At 41.9% G+C, this 23,423-nt stretch overlaps 1 protein-coding gene across 1 annotated transcript in view; it reads left to right on the top strand.

The window, feature by feature from the left end:
- AMBN (ameloblastin) overlaps nucleotides 1-22,541 on the top strand; it is a 28,059-nt gene extending 5,518 nt beyond the window's left edge. Inside the window, exons 2-11 of the mRNA XM_058165837.1 lie at nucleotides 1,715-1,825; nucleotides 3,060-3,110; nucleotides 4,991-5,038; nucleotides 6,893-7,009; nucleotides 9,520-9,759; nucleotides 15,885-15,923; nucleotides 16,154-16,213; nucleotides 16,928-16,972; nucleotides 19,077-19,118; nucleotides 21,629-22,541. Of these exons, the coding sequence (XP_058021820.1) occupies nucleotides 1,754-1,825; nucleotides 3,060-3,110; nucleotides 4,991-5,038; nucleotides 6,893-7,009; nucleotides 9,520-9,759; nucleotides 15,885-15,923; nucleotides 16,154-16,213; nucleotides 16,928-16,972; nucleotides 19,077-19,118; nucleotides 21,629-22,105 (1,191 nt within the window). The 5' untranslated portion in view covers nucleotides 1,715-1,753 and the 3' untranslated portion in view covers nucleotides 22,106-22,541. The remainder of the gene's footprint in view (nucleotides 1-1,714; nucleotides 1,826-3,059; nucleotides 3,111-4,990; nucleotides 5,039-6,892; nucleotides 7,010-9,519; nucleotides 9,760-15,884; nucleotides 15,924-16,153; nucleotides 16,214-16,927; nucleotides 16,973-19,076; nucleotides 19,119-21,628) is intronic.
- Nucleotides 22,542-23,423: the final 882 nt, after the last annotated feature.

Below are 23,423 nucleotides of genomic sequence, written 5' to 3'. Positions count from 1 at the left end.
CAGCCATCCATCCAGGAGAACGGCCAAGTTGCGCACCCTTTCCGTTGGGGCCAGTGACTCGCCCCCAACAGTCAGCCGCAGTTGCAGCTGACTGTACCGGGATGCCGGCATCCACAGCCACTCCGTCTTGGATGGATTGAGTCTGAGTCTGTTTCTCCCCATCCAGACCCATACGGCCTCCAAACAACGGGACAGCACTTCGACAGCTTCGCTGGGGTGGCCTGGGGTGGAAAAGTACAGCTGAGTATCATCAGCGTACAGATGATAACTCACCCCAAAGCCACTGATGACCTCACCCAACGGCTTCATATAGATGTTGAACAGGAGAGGCGAGAGAATCGACCCCTGCGGCACCCCACAAGTGAGGCGCCTTGCGGCCAATCTCTGCCCCCCTGTCAACACCGTCTGCGACCGGTCGGAGAGGTAGGAGGAGAACCACCGATAAACGGTGCCTCCCACTCCCAACCCCTCCAACCGGCGCAGCAGGATACCATGGTCGATGGTATCAAAAGCCGATGAGAGATCTAACAGGACCAGGGCAGAGGAGCAACCCCTATCCCTGGCCCTCCAGAGGTCATCCACCAACGCGACCAAAGCTGTCTCCGTGCTATACCCGGGCCGGAAGCCGGACTGGAATGGGTCTAGATAGACAGCTTCCTCCAGGTACTGAGGGAACTGCCGTGCCACCACACTCTCTACAACCTTCGCCACAAAGCGAAGGTTGGAGACTGGACGATAATTACCCAAAATAGCTGGGTCCAGGGAAGGCTTCTTGAGGAGGGGTCTCACCACCGCCTCTCTCAGCCCAAGTCAGGGTTAAGGATGGAATACAAATAAATAAAAATTAAGTTCAAAGGTACACTCTAAGGCAGGGGTCTCCAACCTTGGCAACTTGAAAACTTGTGGACTTCAACTCAAAGCTGGCTGAGGAATTCTGGGAGTCTTCAAGTTGCCAAGGTTGGAGACCCCTGCTCTATGGAATAGCTTAGTTTGCACAAGACAGATCCATGGCTGTGATTGCATTAAGGTCAACAAGCAGCTGTGTGGTCACATAGCCCTGTGTGACTTGCCATTCCCTTCTCTGCCACCTCTTACCACTTTCTGGCAGTGAGTCAAGGACACTGGAAGGTTCTCCCCAAAGGCCTGGTGTGTTAGCATCAGTGTTGGAAGGAAGCATGCCCAGAGCATGCCTGTCCTGCTTTAATTGTTTTTCTTCTTAAGGTCGTGCCAATCATTTTATCGCCGAGTTGAGGTGACAACAAAGACAAAACTTCCTCTGTAGATGACCTGCTTTCTTAGGTCCAATGTCCCTCAGTAACATTATGAGACATAATAATCCTGCTTCATCTTCTAAGGTTGTTGTTAAGGTGATGAGAAGCTAATATAACTGATGGCTGTGGATATTAAAACTGACCTACTGCGAACATTACTTTTTTCTATTCAGTGCACTTGCCCTCCACTAAATACTTAAAACATCTTTGATGGATATCAGAAATGCACTAACTGAGCTACCCAGAACTTGCCATTTGTTTGTAATTTTTAATGTTAAAGAATTATTAATGCAGTTAAGAATTTTAATGTGGAAGAATAGTTGATGGAACAAATTCGTCTTCCATCCTTCTATCAAACTAACAGGGAGAAATAATAATAGGATGTTTGTATATTGGCGATTTTATTGTTTCATTATATTGTCTTTTTTCCACCCTCCTTCCAGGATTTCATCACCCTCTACAGATCCTTCTAGTCCCCTTTTATGGGCCACCTTCCAGTTATGAAACAATGGACATTTGTCTTATGCCTTTTAGGAACATGTTCTGCTTTGCCGGTAATTCTTACAACTTTATCTCAAACAATTACTTATAACCAATAAAGTTAAAACGAATCAGTTTCTTTTTAAAAAAAAAAAAAAAACCTGAAATAAAGAATATTATGTGATCATCCGTTTTGTGCTAGGCTGTGTTTCTCAACCTTGACATCTTTAAAATGTGTGAACGTTAGCTCCCAGAATTCCCTAATCAGCATGCTGGCTGGGAAATTCTGGGAGTTGAAGTCCCCATGTCGTAAAATTGCCACGGTTGAGAAATACTGTGCTAGGAGATCAATATTTTTTTTAATCCAATCTAGTCATCTCCAAATATAGTTCTCAAATCCCAGCTTTGGTTCTTTTTCATATCAAAATTATGGTATATAACTATGGTTTTAAAAACTGTTTTAAAAGGCACTTTACAGCAATGTCCTGTTTCCTTTGTACTTCTAGCATTAATTATGGTTTTTGTATTTCCTGTAATAAGGACTTTTGAACAACCATTCTACTTTAGAATAGTTTACTTGAAATTTTCATCCATTTTTTTCAATATGTAAAACAAATCCTCGTTTTCTAAATCTGCTTTACCTTCCTAATTGTTTTAATTAAATATCTACTGAGAGGCTGGAGAATCTCTAGTCTAAAACATTTCATCCCAATGATGGAAACCTGAAGTCCTATACTTTAAAAACCCAGAGTTCATCTTGACGTTTGGAAATTTAAACTGAGCCAGTGGATTGCCAGCTTTTTTTTTTTTAGTTTTATTTACATTTATATCCCGCCCTTCTCCGAAGACTCAGGGCGGCTTACAGTGTGTAAGGCAATAGTCTCATTCTATTTGTATATTTACAAATTCAACTTATTGCCCCCAACAATCTGGGTCCTCATTTTACCTACCTTATAAAGGATGGAAGGCTGAGTCAACCTTGGACCTGGTGGGACTAGAACCTGCAGTAATTGCAGGCAGCTGTGTTTTAATAACAGGCTTCTTACAGCCTGAGCCAAAAGCTTTCCCCTTTTGTGCCCCACAAAGTACTCTAGATTGCTGAAATATGACAGCAATTTCCTCCAATAACCAAGGAGGAGGAAGAATAACAAAGAAGAAATCATATTCAATGTCATACCCCAATCCTCCAATGAAGTCATCATGTCATCAGCCAGCCCACCACAGCAGTTCTCAGTAATATTATTCATATTCTTTGAAACAGTTTCACCTCTGGTCTCATAAACTATTCTTAATCTTGCATAACTATAGATACTGCCTCGTCATGCTGGGATTCCTGGAATGGGTAGTATAAGCCTTGAGGTAGGTATTTGTGTGTGTGTGTGTCTCTCTCTCTCTCTCTCTCCCCAAAGATTTACACACACACACACACATACATATGTGTGTGTGTGTGTGTGTGTGTTTCTAAATTATTTTGTTTATAATGTTTCTATACCATTGAATAAGAGCGAGTTGGTATAGTGATTAAGGCACCAGGTTCCAAACCAAAAAGCTATGAGTTCTACTCCTTTCTGGGTGACCCTGCATCAGTCCCTCTCTTTCAGCCATAGGAGGCATGCCAGGGCAAACCACTTCTAAAAATGTTGTCTAGGACAGTGGCCCCCAACCTTTTGGGCACCTGGGACCAGTTCCGTGAGAGACTGGAGAGATGTGGTTTCATGTGCTGCCTGCATCCCGCAGATGGGGCTTTGCTTATTTGCGCGGACCGGTTTCTGGTATGCCACAGCCCAGGGTTGGGGACCCTTGGTCTAGAAAACTACTGGTATTACTGCAGGCAGTTGCTAGCAATCAAGAATGATTCAAAGGCATAGACTAAGAAAAAAAAATCTAGTTTCCTTCCCTTCAGCATATTTTGGAAATAAACATTAGTTGTGCAAATAATATCTGTCCTCTAAAGCAACTATATTACTTCACAGTTTTCATGTGTGATAACTTAGAATGGAAGTTGCCTAATCTGAGAATAAACACTTAGGGCTTTTCAGCATTGAATTTGAAGCTGCCTGACTCCAAAAAATTACCTGGTTGGGAACAGAGCTAGCTTAAGAAATTTCTTTCCGCATTTGAACTCTTTCCTCTTTGGCCTGGAATTGGCCTGGTATCTGTTTGCCTGTGATTGGTGGATTTCTCAGTTTTTTTACTCCTCCCTCCTCTGCAAAGAAAGTAAGCAATAACAACTGCTTTTTCTTTTCTATTTGTTGAGTCCTTGAGGACCTGTGATTTACTTTATAGCTTCTTTGGGTTGACTCCTCATCCTTGACATTTTCATTTGTTATGACTAATGGTGGGCTAGTTCAAAAGAAACACTATTTTACCTATCTTCAGGAAGAAAGGAAGACAAGTGAAATGAAAAAAAGAATAGATTTAGGAATTGAAGTCACTTCTGAAGGGGCAGACAACTTGGCACCCAGCAACCCAAGACCAAAGAGCTATAGAAAGCAATAGTTAGTGACCAAGAAGAAGAGATATTTGCCTACAATGAAATGAAGCATAGTAGGCAAACTAGGCAGAGCCATTTTGGCTCAGGCAAGTTGGAAAATATTATTTTCCATGCCTAGTAGAAAATGGAGAATGTCTTCGCAGTTGGTTTGGGGGCAGTTGAGGACAGTGCCGTGCAGTCTTGCCCTTGAAAAATGGTTAAGTGGCCTTTATGTGGACTAGGACAATTTAGTTGTACTGATCCACCTTTGTTTTCTCCAAAGTAAAAATTTTGGAAGTAATTTTTACATAGAAGGACTGATTGCAATACCTCTATATGAATAACTCTGCTCCCTCAACACCCACCTTTTGAGTCACTTTTGCCAAACAGCTGAAAGACTTTTCCTTAGACATGTAAAGGTAGAGGCATCCATACAAATGAGTTGGCATTAGATTCAGGACAGACAAAAGAAAGTGCTTCTTCACACAGTCCATAATTAACCCCTTGTGACTGCAAAGAACGAAGATGCTTTGTAAAAAAAAGATTGGGTGAATGTAATAGAATTTGTATAGATGGGATTTTGATCAGACACGGCTGTTCCAGAGGCAAAACAATTCTGAAAACAAGCTGCATTAGGTGGGGAGTGAGTGGAGGCTATTATTTTTAACTATTCTTTGCGAGCTCCATGAAAAGATATGTAAACACCATCGTAAAGTAGAAAATACTGATTACAATAACATTGAGGACTTTAAATATTGCCTTACAGGGTATGAGACAGCTGGGTGGACCGGGTGGACCCAAGGTACTCCCTCAGGTAATCATAGTTATGTCACGTATCCTCTTTGCAGAAAAATATATTAATGGTGATGAGAATAAGCTGATGATGCTATTCCAGACTTATTCTATTTATTGACTTACTTACATCCAAAGCAAGGAACCTTTGACTTTGGAAAGAATTGGAATTGATTAATTGTACTGAAATGATAACTGATTAGGGAATTAGGACCAAACCTCACAAATTCTAAAACAAACCAAGAGGCTTCCCATCCCTAGTTTATCTTGATGGGTAAGCTTAGTCTTGACCAGGGATCAGCAACCTGAGGCTCTGGAGCCGCATGTGGCTCTTTCATCCCTCTGCTGTGGCTTCCTGCCGCCAGTCAGTTCCACAATTGATAGGACTTTCAGTTAGGATAGGTAGAGGAAAAAGGACATTGCGCTAGGAGGAGACACTATGATGCGGGGAATCGGACTTCTGGTTGGCTCCAGAATTGAATGAGGGGCTTCTGGTTAGGGCATTTGTGGCTCTTTGAGTGTTTAAGGTTGCCAATCCCTGGTCTTGATCAAGTTTACAATCAAACCAAATATTTATTTTGCTTATTGAGCAGCATGAAATGACTATGTTTCGATGTACAATTATTTTAATAGGGTTCAGTAAGACATGCTTCTTAATTAAACTAGCTACAGATTATGTTCTCAAGAAATCCTGCCAAGTTCCCTGTGACTTAATCCCAAGTAAATCTCTATGGGAGTTCAGTGGCTAATACATTTAAAATAATAACAATAAGGTGTGGATAAGTCAGAAATATCCTAATGCTTTCTTAGATATGCAGCTCAGTTTAATACTCCGTGTTCAATAGAAAGTACTACTAGACTCAGTGACTCTTACTATCAAGCAACTATGCAGTGTAGTGTGATTTGAATCATAACCTAACTCTCTCATGCTGATTATTAAAAATCCTTCACTTATTTATATAGTAATCCTGAAGGCACTCTGGAATTTTATGTTATTGTTGTGTTAAATATCCTGTAGTGATCTTCTAGGGCCATGATGGCGAACCTATGGCATGTGTGCCACAGGTGGCACGGGAAGCCATATCAGTGGGCACATGATCGTTGCCCTAGCTCAGCTCTGGAGGGCCTCTGGAGGGGTGGGGAAAGCCATTTTTGCCCTCCCCAGTCTCCAAGAAAGCCTCTGGAGCCTGGGAAGGATGAAAAATGGGCCTACCAGGCCCACTGGGCCATCATGTGCCAAAAGAGAGGGGAGCGCGCGGAGGGGGCGCACACACGGGGTGGCGCATTGAATTATGGGTGTGGGCACGTGCGTGCGTGACACTCCCCCCCATATCTCCTCCTGCTTTCGGCATGTGACAGCAAAAAAGGTTAGCCATCACTGTTCTAGGGTGTTTGTTAAACTGACTCTATATAATATTTATTGAAAGGGTTCCAAGCTGACTTCATCTGTTTCTTTGCTGAGGCTTGTGTGTTGTCTAAAGGCAGAATGATTAATAAATAGATATGTAGCGCTGCTTCTTTCTCTTCGGCCCTTTTTTCTCTTGCTAAATGTATGGATCTATTATCAAAGAAAGGACTTTGGTATATATATATATTTATAAAGGAATCAAGTGGAAAACACATTACAACATGTATCATTTATGAAGTAATTTTGATTGGTAATATTGGCTTGAATTTAACTGCTGTTCTAACTTGTTAGCCTCTGAATCAGGGGTCTCTAACCTTGGTCCCTTTAAGACTTGTGGACTTAACTCAAGCAAAGCTGGCTGAGGAACTCTGGGAGTTGAAGTCCACAAGTCTTAAAGGGACCAAGGTTGGAGACCCTTGCTCTGAATTATAGCTTCAGAATAAATGTATTTAATTGTACCACTTTTAGTATGGCCAGACTTACAGCTACGCTGATCCATTTAATTCGATGTGGATGCACAATTTCCTACCGTCCCATTCATCATTTTACTTGATACGGCAAAGACCTCAACATGAAACCCAACAGGTAAGCAATTTAAGCTGTTATCGCCCCAGAAACGTTACAGTATTAGAGCAGAACTTTTCTTTTTTTGCTTTCTACATATTTTTCCCTAGACTGGTTTTTTTTTTTTTACCTGGATATGCTGGGTTTACAACTTTAAGCATTCCATACCATCCATTATGGTCCGCCATGAGAACTATAATTCCCTGGATCTTCTATGGAGATTCTAAGTCATCAGGTCATGGTTGTCCCAAAGGTCCTTTTTTCAAAAGGCAACTGAACTTTGTTTTTCCTTGAAGATTTATTTATTTATTTATTTATTTATTTATCGAGTACGTATTATTATTATTATTATTTTGCATTTATATCCTGCCCTTCTCTGAAGACTCAGGGTGGCTTACACTATGTCAAGCAATAGTCTTCATCCATTTGTATATTATATACAAAGTTAACTTTTATTGCCCCCAACAAACTGGGTCCTCATTTTACCTACCTTATAAAGGATGGAAGGCTGAGTCAACCTTGGGCCTGGTGGGACTTGAACCTGCAGTAATTGCAAGCAGCTGCTGTTAATAACAGACTGCATTAGCCTGTTGAGCCACCAGAGGCCCCTCTGGTATTAGATAATATATATATAAGTATAAGCATGAATTGGATACATAAAAAGAATACAATTAAAAGGAACATAAGGACAGGGACGGTAGGCATGCTGGTGCTCTTATGCACGTCCCTTACAGACCTCGTAGGAATGGGGTGAGGTCAACAGTAGACAGTCTAAGGTTAAAATTTTGGGGGTTTTGGGATGAAACCACAGAGTCAGGTAGTGCATTCCAGGCATTGACCACTCTGTGGCATTTTCTGCAATCGAGTTTGGTGTGGTTCATCTTAAGTTTGTATCTATTGTGTGCTCGTGTATTATTGTGGTTGAAGCTGCAATAGTCACTGACAGGTAGGACACTGTAGCAGATGATTTTATGAGCTATGCTTAGGTCATACCAAAGGCGGCCTAGTTCTAAATTTTCTAAGCCCAAAATTTCAAGTCTGGTGGCATAAGGTATTTTGTTGCGAGCGGAGGAGTGGAGGACCCTTCTTGTGAAATATTTCTGGACACATTCAATTGTATTAATGTCCGATATGCAGTGCGGGTTCCAGACAGACGAGATGTATTCGAGAATTGGTCTAGCAAATGTTTTGTATGCTCTGGTTAGTAATGTAATATTACTGGAGAAGAAGCTATGCAAGGTTAGGTTTACAACCCTTAATGCCTTTTTTGGCGACGTTGTTACAGTGGGCTTTGGCACTTAGATCATTTGATATGAGTACTCCAAGGTCCTTGACAGAGTGAGGGTCATCTACAAGGTCATGTTCACTCAGTTTGTATTTTATGTTCTGATTCCTTTTGCCAATGTGTAATACAGAGCATTTGTTGGTTGAGATTTGGAGTTGCCAATTTGTAGATTTGAAGTTCAATTGAAGAAGCTTCTTGGATGAGAAGCAATACATCTTCAAGGAAAAACAAAGTCCAGTTGCTTTTTGAAAAAAGCACCTTTGGAAATTTCCTGGATCTCAGCAGTATGACCTCTGAACTCCTGCGTGCAATGGGTGACCATCAGTCTCAATCAAGTCCCCCAGAATGGCTGTATGGTCTGGCCATAACTCCCATTTACTAAAATGCTAAGAGGTATTGAATCTACTCCTTTAGCCCTACTTTCTCAAATGCTTTCTATCAGTATATATTTATCTTTATTCTGGGCTCATGATTCACCTTTACACAAAGCACTCAGTTGCAGTTCCCTTCTTATTCAATGTCTAGGAAAAGCTTTGTAATCATACATAACAGGAATCATTTTTCAAATTTTCTATGGAGGTTCTCATTCATCCGAGTCAGGGTTGTCCCAAAGGTGCTTTTATTTTAAAGGCAACTTTCTGGTTTTTCTTTAAGACATTTTGCTTCTCATCCAAGAAGCTTCTTTGGTTCTGGAACTCCACCAATTAGTTGTAACTGAAGAAGTTTCTCGATGAGAAACGAAATGTCTTAAAGAAAAATTAGAAAGTCCCATTGCCTTTAAAATAAATGTATCTTTGGGACATTCTTCAAAATTGATGAGATGCTAGAGGTTTTTCTCTGCAACATGGTGGCTTCCTGATTCATGCTTGTATTAAAAGAATGAATAATAGAATAGAATAGAATTTTTTATTGGCCAAGTGTGATTGGACACACAAGGAATTCGTCTTGTGCATATGCTCTCAGGGTACATAAAAGAAAAGATACCTTCATCAAGAATCATAAGGTGCAACACTTAATAAAGTAATAATATTGGGTGGGATGTGACACTTGTTAGGAAACCTTGATGGCCCTGAGAATTGAGCAGCCTGATCTGGGACGCAAACAAATGTATTACAGTATGGCATTTTGTAAACCAGAAATTCATTCGTCAGATTCATTGTTCATGCAACTTTTCAGTATGCCTGAAAACGGCTCGTTTATGATTTTAACCTTTCTCTTCTGCTATTCATCTTTTACCACTCCGTAGTATGAATACACAATGCCAGTGCACCCTCCTCCATTGCCATCTCAAACACCCACTCTGCTCCAACAACCGGGGATACAAGAGCAACCTCATTACCATTATGCACATTTCCTTCCTACAAGGCAAGTCCAAATGCAACATTATGATGTTCAGCCGCCGTTTCATCCAAAACGGTTTTCTCCAGCAGAAGGAAACCAGCCAGATGTTCAACAACAGCTGTCATTGGATAGGCAAGCTCAACAGGTCAGTTTTGACAGGCAATTGAGATATTTCTAATATGAGTGGGAATTCTCTGCATCTCCAGTGCAGGTAGCCCTCGACTTATGAATGCAGTTGGGTCCATAATTATGGTTATAAGTCATTGTAGTTGTAAGTCAAGGCATCACGTAACTCAGTGGTGGGTTTCAAAATTTTTTACTACTGTAGGCTTCCCTTAGTGGGTGTGGCAGGGGAAGAATACTGTAAAATCTCCATTCCCTCCCCATCCAGGGGAAGGATACTGCAAAATCCCCATTTCCTCCCAATCAGCTGTGACCTGGGAGGCAGAAAATAGATGGGGGCTGGGCCAGTCAGAATTTTTACTACTGGTTCTCCGAACTACTCAAAATTTCCACTACCAGTTCTCCAGAACTGGTCAGAACCTGTTGAAACCCACATCTGATGTAACTGGATCTGAAGTTTTGGCATTTTTTATGGCAGTTGTAAAACGAAGTCATTTTACTCAATGAGAGTTGGGGCTTTTTTGCCGGAAACTGGAAATAAAGACCAGAAGTTGGCAAAAAAACCTTGAAAATCATAGTCATTTGACTATGGGATACTAGAAATGGTCTTAAAGGTGACCCACTGGTCAAGTGCCAAAATCCGATGATGTGACCGTGGGGTGGGGAGGGAGGCCATCACAATCTCAAAAATGGGTCGTAAATAGCTTTTGGGGTGTCTGTTATAATTTTGATTGGTCACTAAGCAATTAATTGTAAATTGAGGACTATCTGTGATCGAATCATTAAGCATTGATCTTTGGCATGGAGGCTATAAGGAATATGAAGGCACAAGATTAACAAAGGCTGAATGAATCATTCAATTCGGATTGTTCTCACTTTTTCTATATTACAGTTTGCAGGGGTGGAAACAGTCTAAGTGTATATATTTTAATGCACATTTATTGTTTTCATTTGCCTTTTTTTTTACCACATATAAAGTTTTTTTACAAAGAGCCTTTCCTGGTATAATACATTTTAATTTAATTAATGTGTGCATTTTCCAGCAGACATTTCCTAAATAAACTTTTAAAAATAAATGTTGACTGCATTGCATTAATTAGACATATTTGCAATCAAATGCAAAAAAAATATTGGAAAACAGTGTTATGTATTCATGTTTGTACCTTTAAATATTTGAGCGGGAAATCAGCACGTTGCTGATTGGTCGAAGCCTCCAGCAGAACTGTATAAAAGGAGAGGTTTTTCCCCCAGCCTGTTGCTGGGTTCACCCTATATTAAAGAGCTGTTGTCACTACCCTGGTCTCCAGCCTCGTTACTTCCAGAACTTAACATTGGCGACGAAGGTGGGATATCGAGGCTGAGGAGAACCAGAACCGAGCTGAAGCACGATAGACCCGAACCCAGCAATCCCAGGGCAGAAAAGCGGAGATGGCCAGTTACACTCCGCCCGCACCGTTTGACCCGGCTAAAGAGAAATGGGGAACGTATATGACCCGTTTCGAAAGCTTTCTAGAAGCCAACGAACTGCACGGAATTCCGGATAACCGAAAGAGGGCTTATTTCCTAAGCCACTGCGGTCCGGAGGTCATCGACATCGCGGAAGCCCTGGCAGAGCCAACGCCGTTGCAGTCGGTGTCGTGGCCAACTTTACAGACTTTACTAAGAAACCGCCGCTGCGCCGTCCAAATACGTGCGGCGGTTTGAATTCGGAGGCGAAGGCAGATGGAGGCGAATCCATGGCGACTACATGGCGCCCTAAGAAGGCGTCAAGGACTGCGGATACCGTGACCTGGGCGAGGTGCTCCTCGAGCAACTCATCCGGTCAAAGACATCCGATTGCGGCGGCGGCTGCTGGCAAAGAGCAACCTCACGCTAGCCAGCGCTCTGGGCGAAGCCAGAGCACATGAAATGTCCTCCCAAGCTGCAGAGACACTGCAGAAGCCGGTCCCACAAAAGGCGGCGCGAAGGCAACTCCGGTGCACCAGGAGGAGGTTCAGACCGAATCCGACGGTGAAGGCGAGGAAGGGTCTGCCGCACCGAGAAAGCGACAAAGGGGACCGAGGCGAATCACGGAAGCTGCGGGGGTCAACACCAGCGCCAACGCTGCAAGTTTAAAGACGCGACATGTCGGCGGTGTGGGAAGAAAGGGCACCTAGCTCAAGTTTGTCGAGCGGCCCAACCTTCCCGCCGAAAATTCAAATCGGCCAATCAGGGCGCGGAATCGGCAAGGCGGCCCGCAATTGGCTCAAACAAAAAAGGCGCGGATTCCAACCAAACAACAGTGGTCATAGGCCGCGCCTCGACCAAAGTGGAGAAGAAGATCTTCACCAAGCCAAAAATAGAGGGAGTACGGTGCCGGCTTGAAGTAGACACGGGATCAGCGATCACCATCATGTCCTGGGACACTTTGGCGAAGTCGCTGCCGTCCGTCGCGAAGCGCCACCTGCAAGCACAACGGCTACGAGTGCACGACTACCAGGGGAATCGCATCCCTGTTCGAGGGACCACCTCCGTCCGAGTCGAGTACGGTCCACATAAAAAGACCCTGCCCATCACGATCGTCGAAGGAACTCTGCCCAGTCTGTTGGGACTAGACTGGTTTCGTGCCCTGGGCATGGGAGTGACTGGCATCTACCGAAGTGACTGTAACCTGAAAGACATTCTCTTTAACGAGTTCGAAGATGTCTTCAAGGACTGCCTGGGCAAGTACAAGGGGACCCCTATTTCCTTCAACTTAGACCCCCAGGTAGCCCCCATTAGGCTTAAGGCGAGAAGAGTCCCTTTTGCCCTAAAACCAAAAATCGATAAGGAGCTGGATAAGCTCATTAATCAGGGGATTTTGGTGCCAGTCGACCACGCAAAGTGGGAGACGCCAATCGTCACCCCCATAAAACCGGACGGGTCAATTAGAATTTGCGCTGACTACAAGGCGACGCTTAACAAAGCCTTACAGAAAAGCGCTTACCCGGTTCCAGTGGTGCAGCACTTATTGCACTCTTTGGGGCAAGGGCAAGTCTTTGCAAAGTTAGACTTGGCCCAAGCCTACCAACAATTGCCAGTAGACGCCCGCACAGCCGAAGCCCAAACGATTGTGACGCACAGGGGGGCCTTCAAGTGCACCCGATTGCAATTTGGAGTCAGTGTGGCACCAGGGCTGTTCCAAAACCTGATGGAACGACTACTGCAGGGGCTCCCAGGGGTAGTTCCCTACTTCGATGATGTCCTAATTTCAGGGGAAAACATGGAGGAATTGGGGGAGCGGTTAAGAAAGGTCTTGAGCATTTTCCGGACAGCCGGATTAAAAGTCAAGACAAACAAATGTCAGATCGGGGTCGAATCCGTCGATTTCTTGGGCTACCGGATAGACAAGAAAGGAATTCACCCTACTGAAAGCAAGGTTAAGGCAATTAGGAAGGCTCCAGCGCCCAAAAACAAAGCAGAGCTGCAGGCATTCCTGGGATTGGTTAATTTTTACGCGGTCTTTTTAAAGAACAAAGCAACCGTCGCGGAACCGCTGCATAGGCTCTTAGGAAAAAATACTGTTTGGTCTTGGGGAAAGTCAGAAAATAGGGCTTTTGAAGCAGTAAAGAACCTGCTCTCAAGTGATAGCCTGCTCATCCAATATCACGACTCATTACCCCTAGTGCTGGTTTGCGATGCCTCCCTTATGGGGTGGGGCTGTACTCAGCCATAGACTTCAAACGGCACAGAAGCCCCTATAGCGTTCTACTCTAGAACGATGTCCTCCCAGAGAGGAACTACAGCCAATTAGACAAAGAAGCACTAGCCATTGTGTCAGGGGTCAAAAATTCCACGAGTATGTCTTTGGGCGGAATTTTGAAATCGTGACTGACCACAGACCGCTACTTGGGATACTGGCTGGCGACACCAACGCCTGTGGCACTTTCGCCACGCTTGACCGTTGGACTATATTCTTAGCCGCTTACTCCTACAAGCTGCAGCACCGACCAGGAAAAGAAGTGGGGCATGCAGACGCGTTAAGCCGATGCCCACTACCAGGGCGACCAAGACCCCACTCCGGGACGCCCATCCTACTTATTGACTCGTTGGACTCTGGCCCAGTCACATCTAAGGAAGTGGCTCGGGCATCATACCGGACATTGTGTTAAGGACTGTACTCGGTTGGGTACAGAGGGTGGCCGCTGCGCGGGCGAACGGTTCAAAGAATTTGTTAAAAAACGAGATGAGCTCTCGGCTCAAGGGGGGTGCCTGTTATGGGGTGATCGTGTAATAATTCCTGAGAAGCTAAGGGGAAAGGTATTGGACCTCCTCCACGAGGGTCACCCAGGGATCGTAAGGATGAAGGGGTTAGCTAGAAGCTATGTATGGTGGCCACTCATGGACGCAGAGATTGCTGAGAGGGTAGGGAAATGCCAAGCTTGCCAAGAGTCCAGACCTCTACCCCCAACGGCCCCAGTCAGAGAATGGGAAAAGCCCCAAGGACCCTGGTCAAGAATCCACATTGACTTTGCTGGCCCTTTCCACGGCCAAACATTCCTAGTGGTTGTGGATGCATTTTCTAAATGGTTGGAGATCATAATCATGAAATCCACTACGGCCGAAGCAGTAATCGCAACTCTGCGCCACCTATTCGCAACTCACGGGTTGCGGACACTCTGGTGTCCGACAATGGGCCCCAATTCACGGCAGCCCAGTTTGAAGAATACCTGGCAGAGGAGGCATCCGACATGCCCTCTCTGCGCCTTTCCACCCTGCGTCGAATGGCCTTGCAGAGCGTTCCGTCCGGAGCGCTAAGGAGGCATTGTCCAGGCTCAAGCCAGGTGACTGGCAAACAAAATAGACTTTCCTAGCCGTCCAGCACAGAACCCCAAGCACGGCCACGGAAAAGCCCAGCCGAATTGCTAATGGGACGGAAACTCCGGTGCCCACTTGACTGCTTGAACCCCATTACACACCCGAGGGTTACAAGGAAAACTAGAAAAGACAAGGGAAATGAGCATAGGCGACCGGTGTGGGCCGAAACTATGGGGACGGCCCTAGTTGGTTCGCAGGACAAATAATAAAGATAACCGCCCAAAATCGCACGTGGTAGAGCTACCCGACAACCGAGTGTGGGCGCCACATAGATCAGTTAAGAAACGAATAACTGACCAAACCGAACCAAATGAAACAGATCATGACCAATACCAATTTGAATCCACAGCTGACAATGACCGGGAGGCGCAAGACTTAGCTGAGGTCCCAGAGTTCCAGCGACGCCATCAGGTCCCCGAGGGAAGCAGCAGGGAAAGTTCCAAAATTAATCCAAGGCCGGATGGCCAAGAAAAAGAGTCGGCCAATAATCCGGAGCCCGTTGGCACAGAGAAAGAGCTGGGAGGAGAAAACAGCCCCTCCGACCAGCTCAAAACACCACCCAGAACTGAACCGCGCAGGTCAGAAAGAACTAGGAGACGCCCAGGTTATTTGCGTGACTACGTCGAAAAATAACATGTAAATAAATATGTAAATAGAGGCAAAGTGTTTTCTGGGAGGGGAGGAGTGTTATGTATTCATGTTTGTACCTTTAAATATTTGAGCGGGAAATCAGCACGTTGCTGATTGGTCGAAGCCTCCAGCAGAACTGTATAAAAGGAGAGGTTTTTCCCCCAGCCTGTTGCTGGGTTCACCCTATATTAAAGAGCTGTTGTCACTACCCTGGTCTCCAGCCTCGTTACTTCCAGAACTTAACAAACAGTATTTACTAAATAAATTTAATGATGTAGATTCTTTGGAATGTAAATTGACTGATATAGATTCTTTGACTGTGATCTTGCAACAATTTATTTCAAATCTACACTGTGAACAAATTCCCTAGTTTAAAAATCTAACCTCCTAAATAAATGTCGTTCATTCATATAGCAGTTTCTAAATTTCTCTGTAAGATACAAATAAACATTTCTTCTAGATTTTAAGCCTCTTCCAAGAATTTAAAGCAGTTTCTAAATTTCTCTGTAAGATACAAATAAACATTTCTTCTAGATTTTAAGCCTCTTCCAAGAATTTAAACATTTATAACACATAACACAATTATATTCAGATTGAAAGCTTTGCTTAGTTTATTCTTGATTTTCTGCAGTAGAGGTCGTCAAGCTAATGATATCCAATGTTTTCTTTTATTAACTATAGTTACCTGCCATACAAGACTATTCAGGGACATTGGGCCAAGTAAGTATATTTTAACTATGACAATTATAACAGAGATAACCTTCTTGACCTAAAAAACTATTTAGAAATACACACACACACACACACACACACACACACACACACTCACACACACTCAATGTGCCATATCATGAGTTATTTAGAATTTTTTTTGTCTTAAGGCAGTATGTATTGTAATTCCGCATATTTTTCCAGATACCCCATTCAACTTTTTCTTTCTTTTTGCAAAGATCTACCCTGGCTTATTTGGAACCCAGCAAAACACAGCCCAACAACCACAGCAACAATCTGTAAGTTGGTTCCCCAGCTAAAATCTTATTGTTAATATAGTTGAATTTCCATCACTGGAATTCTGTTTCCATCTTAACACACAAATGTAGACATACTTGTTTGCAAATTAGCTTTCGCCTCAGATGTTTCAGTTCTCCGAAATGCAAACAAATTTACAAAGCAACTTTTCCCCAAATATGGTTTTTCCCTAGAAAGAACTTGATCTATGAGTTTATTAAATTATTAAGAGATTCCAACATAATCCTGATAGTTTCCCGGTTCTTATGGATTCCTGCAAAAATGGCATAATCTTAATAATGAGAACCAGTTGGTCAAGCACTTAAGGCACGAGGCTAGAAACGGAGAGACTGTGAATTCTAGTCTCACTTTAGTCATGAAAGTCAGCTGGGTGACCTCAGTCCAGTTTTTCTCTTTCTACCCAACCCACCTCACAAGGTTGTTTTGTGGGGACAATAGGAGGAGGGGGGCATATTAGATATGTTAGCTGCCTTGAGTTATTTATAAAAATAATAAAGGCAGAATATAAATTAAAATAAATAGTGAGGGAATTCCTTAAGAATATTTATATGATACCTGTTAAAGCCAAGATGTGGATAAAGATGAGTCATTGTCCTGGTTAAAAAGGCATGTTCCTTTCCAGTCTATTTTTATAAAGATTAAAACAAAACAAGTATCTTAAAATCAATTTAATTCTTTTTTCTCTTTTTGTCTAGATTTACCCCAATTTGCAATATATGTCTTATATAGCAAATAAAGGAGTAAGTACTTAACATTAATCTACCCCTAATGAAAACCTTCAGAGTTATCATGTTTGGGATAAATAAATGTATGTTTGTATATTCCATATAAAATACCACATGGAAATAGTGGGAACCAGTTGATTACAATAACAGTTCATTAACAGGGGTTTTTTGGAATTCCAAAATCACCTTTTTTATTACTGTTCACAATTTTTAATACTTTTATATTTTTACATAATACATTTATTTATTTATTTATTTATTTATTCAAATTTGTATACCGCCCTATCTCCCTAGGGACTCAGGGTGGTTCACAGGCAAATAAAAACATATCAATACAAAAAGTAAAATAACCATTAAAAACTTATTAAATATAGCCCGAAAATTAAAACAGTATATATAATAAAACCCATTTAAAATTTACATTTAAAAACCTAGTCCAGTCCTGCGCAAACGAATAGATGTGTTTTAAGCAGTAATTAATACAGTAATTGTTATTGTTTTTCTGTTAACCACTTTGTTATTAATATAACTTATAGATGACAGGCTAGCAATTTGTAAGTAGATGTAGTGGTTTAACGGTTTAAAATTCTTTTAGCCTGTTTCATGAGGGGTGACAAACCAACATTGCTTTATTACATTAATCAGCATTCAAGTACGGAGGATGTTATATGTCATAACCTTTTTGCCGCCATGTGCCAAAAATGGGGGAAGTGCGGTGGTTTGCGCGTGCACGTGCCCACGGCCAAAACTCAATGCGTCCTGCCCCTGCATGCAACCCCCCCGCGCTCCCCCACCTTTGGCACATGATGGCCCAGTGGGCCTGGTAGGCCTGTTTTTTTCCCTCCCTGGGCTCCAGAGGCTTTTTTGGAGCCTGGGGAGGGTGAAAATGGCCTTCGTCATACACATACACCCCAGAGGCCCTCTGGAGGCCAGAAACAGTCAATTTCCTGACTTCCGGTGTGCCCGGAAGGCTTGAAAATCAGGTGGCTGGTGCGCACGTAGCTGGAGCTGAGCTATGGCAATGCTCGCGTGCCCACAGATATGGCTCCATGTGCCACCTGTGGCACGCGTGCCATAGGTTCACCATCATGGTTATATGTGTCTGTGTTATGGTTTTTTGTTGGACACATATTTTTTGTTAATGTCTTTTTTGTTGTGTTTTTTTCTTTTGATTTTTTAAAAAAAACATTTTGGCATTTTGTATTTAATTCTTCTTTGAGTAAATTAAAAAAAAAATGATTTTTTTTTAAAAAAAGGAAACAGTGGGAACCAGCGCCATCACAATTGAACTTTTAACATCCAGAATTAGATCTAAGGAATAGATTAAATCTCCACTGAGAAAGTGTTCTTAAGTGCAACAAATCATTTCCCCACAACTCCTGTAGGGATGGAAAAGATTATATGAATCTTAAACTTGGCCCACCTCTGCAGTTTCCTTCCCATCTGTTAATCTGCTTCTGTGTGTTCCCACATATTATTTTGTAGGTCACACTAAAAATGAGCAAAAAATAAAAAGAAGTGACTTAGTCATAGATTGCATGTTTCTCAACATAGGCACATTTATTTACAATAATAATCTTACTAAACATCAATTTACAGATGTGTGTTAAGAGAGCTGTCTATATTCATCCTGAGACACGGAATACTACATCTGCGTTTAAATTCCCATATTTCGAACATATCCATTGTTCAGAATTCTGGAAGTTAATTCATACATTTAGAAGTTGGTCAGGTTGAGGAAAGCTGCAATACATGACCTACATATTAATATATAAACAAGTTTGAATCCAGCTGTTTGCATGGCAAAAGTAATGATTATTAACCCAATTATTGTGGCCACCGGAAGGCTCACATTTCAGATTTTTAATTTACAGCTTTTAAAATGGACAACAGTTGAACTTACCACAATACTTTAGTTTTTTTCCCCCCAAAACATAACATAATGTTTCAAAAGAAAAGAAAAATGTTTTTAGGAGCCTTGATATCGTTGTTAGTAATACAGGAATATGTACTATTATATGCAACAAAACAATAGATCCTGAAAAATTAGGACTATGTTGATATTAGACTGGCATGTTTCATTCCTGACATGTGGTTTGCTTATTTCTATGTTTTATAGGTTCCTGCCAGATTAGGAATAGTAAGCTCAGAAGAAATGCAGGTAAATTGTGGACGTACTCCTTTACATATGGGTTAAGAAGGGATAACATTTTGCTTTTATGGAATAGAATAGAATAGAATAGAATAGAATAGAATAGAATAGAATAGAATAGAATAGAATAGAATAGAATAGAATAGAATAGAATAGAATAGAATTCTTTATTGGCCAAGTGTGATTGGACACACAAGGAATTTGTCTTTGGTGCATATGCTCTCATTGCACATAAAAGGGGAAAAAAAGAAAAAAAATACATTCATCAAGAATCATAAGATACAACACTTAGTGATAGTCATAGGTTACTAATGAGCAATCAAATCACACTAGGAAACAAACAGAACAACATACAGTAAATTGTAAAAATACAGGCAACGTGGTTATAGTTATAAGTGGGAAGAGATAGATAATAGGAAGGATGAGAAGAATAATACTAATACATTCTTAGTAAATAGTTTGACATTGTTGTGGGAATTAGTTGTTTAGCAGGGTGATGGCATTCAGGAAAAAACTGTCCTTGTGTCTATACGATGTTCCGAGTAGCACAGTTTTTTGCAGTTCTGCTGGTGTTATTGCAGGGAGCTGCAATTTCTTGATCTGTTTTGTAAAATTCTTGGACATGGTACCAAGTGCCCCGATGACAATGGGTATCACTGTTACATGTTTCATCCATAGCCGTATAGTTTCGATAGCCAGGTTGCGATATTTCATTATTTTTTCAAGTTCTTTTTCTTCAACTCTGACATCTCCTGGTACAGCGATATCAATAAACTGCATGCTTCGGCCCTCAACAACCATGATATCCGGCTTGTTATGTTCCAAATGATGATCCATCTGTATTCGAAAGTCCCACAAGATCTTCACTGTCTCATTTTTTATAACTTTTTCCACTTTGTGCTCCCATGACTTTTCGGATACAGGTATGTCGTATTTTTTACATAATGACCAGTGGACTAATTTAGCAACTAATTTGATCATGTCTAGCTTCTAAATTAGTCCACTGGTCATTATGTAAAAAATATGACATACCTGTATCTGAAAAGCCATGGGAGCACAAAGTGGAAAAAGTTATCGAACTTTTTCCACTTTGGGGAAGTGGAATAATGGAATAATAATAATAATATAATTAATCATCATCATCATCATCTCTTTTATTATTCTAAAATCACTTAGAATAATATCTTAGAATAATAAAAGAGATTATAATAATAAAAGAGATTATATTATTATTTACTTTATTCATTAAAAATGAAACTCAGTCAACCGAATATTCAAAAATACATCTCAAATAGTTGACTTCTTCTTCTTCTTCTTCTTCTTCTTCTTCTTCTTCTTATTATGATTATGATTATGATTATGATTATGATTATGATTATGATTATGATTATGATTATTACTTTCACTGCTATAATTTTTTGCCTGATTAAAAAAACCCCAAAGTTTACCAAAGCTGAGCAGCATGTTACCTAATGTGGGAATAAGAATTGCATAATTAAATTTACTTATTCACAGAAACGGGGACGTGGTGGCTCAGGGACTAGGATGCTGAGTTTGTCGATCAAAAGGTCGGCAGCTCAGTGGTTTGAATCCCTAGTGCTGCCGTGTAATGGGGTGAGCTCCCGTTACTTGTCCCAGCTTCTGCCAACCTAGCAGTTTTGAAAGAAGGTAAAAATGCAAGTAGAAAAAATAGGGACCACCTTTGGTGGGAAGGTAACAGCGTTCTGTGCGCCTCTGGTATTGCGTCATTCCGGCCACATGACCATGGAGACGTCTTCGGACAACGCTGGCTCTTAGGCTTTGAAACAGAGATGAGCACCGCCCCCTAGATCAGCAACGGCTAGCACATATGTGCGAGGGGAACCTTTACCTTTACCTTATTCACAGAAACAGCAGGGCTGCATTCATTCATGCAATTGTTTCTCAGGAATTGATTTGATAGGACTTGGCTGAGCTCCAAATAAATCCAGATTCTGATATTGATTTTTGCTCTCCCCCCTTTTTTGGTGTTGCTTCTTATTCTCAAAATTCTAAATGATCTACTACCATTTTCCTACTGCTGCAGCTACTACTATTGTTCAGTTCCCCCCACCCCCCCTAAAAACCCAGCTCTTAGCTGATTGATGGCCCAACTTCAAATTCCATCTCCGCCTAGCTATGTCGTCTGTCATTTATCCTCTAAGGCAGGGGTGGGCAAATATGGCCCCTGTATGACCTGTGGACTTCAACTCCCAGAATTCCTGAGCCAGCTTGGCTGCCTCAGGAATTCTGGGAGTTGAAGTCCACAGGTTGCGAAAGGGCCACAGTTGCCCACCCCTGCTCTAAGGCTTCAGTGTCAACACAGCATTTGTTTTCTGGGACATTTCCCACCGCATAAAAAACAGTTTAGATTTTCATTCCTCAAGTTTGTATTTTAGGGCAGCTTTCTAAGCACCAAAGCCAACACTTTCCACACACATCACCATCTCTCACCATATGATTGTCATCTCCATTCATGTACTGTCATTGCTTTTTTCCAGGGTGGAGGATTTGGCGCACCGGCCTATCGGGCAGCAGGCCCCCATGGTTTTCCCATGGATGCCAGATTTGGAAATATGCCACTGAACAGAGGCCAACCAGGAGATTACACAGTGGAAGATGATCAGCTGGGCATTACAGAACAGCCTGAAGTTCCAAAAGGAGCCAACCTAGGGCCCAACCCTTCAGACAGAGGGAACAATGTCATCCCTGTAGATATCAACCCAAGGGTTGCCTTGCCCAATTCCAACAACAATCTGTTAAACCCTGCTGGTCAGAGTAAAGGGCAGCCAAATGCACCTCAAGCCACTGCCTTGCCTCCAGCAACTCCTGACAGCTTCACTCCTTTAGAGGCAACTAGCATTCCCATGCCTTTGGATCCCACCATGTTTCCTGACTTCTTTTACTCAACCAGTGCAGGAAATGAGGCTGGCCAGCCACAAGTCAGTCAAAGCAGCTGGTATTTGCAAGAGCCTTGAAGAAGACGTGCTGCTTGTTTACTCTTTAGATATTTCTTGGGCTTGAGTTGATCTTTTATTCAGTGAGAGCCAAAACAGCCAATGGATGAATCGATGGATGTACTGTAGCTTGTTGCAAAGATGCCAAAACCTTTGCTTCAGGTTTTTTTTTAATATTTCATCTTTGAGAAAGTTTTGGAGGCGCCAGATGATCAATGGCTAAAAACTAAATTTGTTTCCTATCTGCTTAAGTGATCCATTGCCTGTTTAAGCTCTCTAGCTTTTTTGTGCTTTAGGTCCTTGCCTGACTCATATTTTTATTACAAATTATTTATGAGCCCTTTGGCTTTAGATTCCATTTAAGACTTACAAACAGGTTCACTAATATGGAGGCTGTCTCTCTTAATTCTGATTAGATGGCTCACTTTATTGCATTCAGTTGTTTAGGCAGCATGAAATAAACTTTTATTTAACCACATGACTGATTCTTGTGGCTTTCTTTATTTTCAAAATAATAATAATAATAATAATGACATGAGAGAATTTTATGCAAAATCTGTTTCCAAACTAATCGGAAGCTGTTTCTTTCATATTTCCCTTTTTCAATTCCCTCCATCCTGCACCTTTTTGACAAAATATGTACGTTCAAGTAACGCTCACACAGACATACACAACAACAGAGTAAATTTCTTACTCTTAGAAAGGAGGGCTGTAGGTGTGGAAAGTGCCAAAGGGCTAGTACAGTTAATACATCCAGTACAGTTTAGCTCTGAACTGAAAAAGCTTCTTGGATGAGTAGTGAAATGTCTTCAAGGAAAAACAAAGTCCAGTTGCCTTTTGAAAAAAACACCTTTGGGACAACCATGACTTGGATGACCGAGAATCTCCATAGACATTTAGATGTGGAAAGGTGTAGCCTCACAACTCTTCTGGTTGCAGCTATGGAATCCTCTTCTGCTTTGCTGCTCTATCATCTTTACAGGCAATTTTCATTTAGTAAATGCCTCATTTAGCAACCGTTCAAAGCTACAACAATGATGAAAAAGGACCTTTGTGATCCATCCTTACATTTATGACCTTCACAAGCCTGTAAAGCAACGGAGATTATAAGCACAGTTGCAGTTTTTCTTAGCGACCACCCTGCTTAATGATCAAGTTGCCCGTCCCAATTGTGGTCACTAAATGAGGACCACCTGTGCTTCATCTCCAGTAATGCTAAAAATGAAATAGATGGATCATACTATTAATAAGAAAATAGATGGGTATGTAGTGGGGCAGAAGCCAAAAGGAGAAATGTTCACGGTATGCTACATGACACCAAAATATGGTAGGAAGAAAG

The sequence above is a fragment of the Ahaetulla prasina genome, chromosome 2, assembly GCF_028640845.1.
Source record: "Ahaetulla prasina isolate Xishuangbanna chromosome 2, ASM2864084v1, whole genome shotgun sequence".
NCBI classification, from domain to species: Eukaryota; Metazoa; Chordata; class Lepidosauria; order Squamata; family Colubridae; genus Ahaetulla; species Ahaetulla prasina.
The sequence above is the reverse complement of the archived record's forward strand: the minus strand, read 5'-3'. Positions and strand labels throughout refer to the sequence as shown.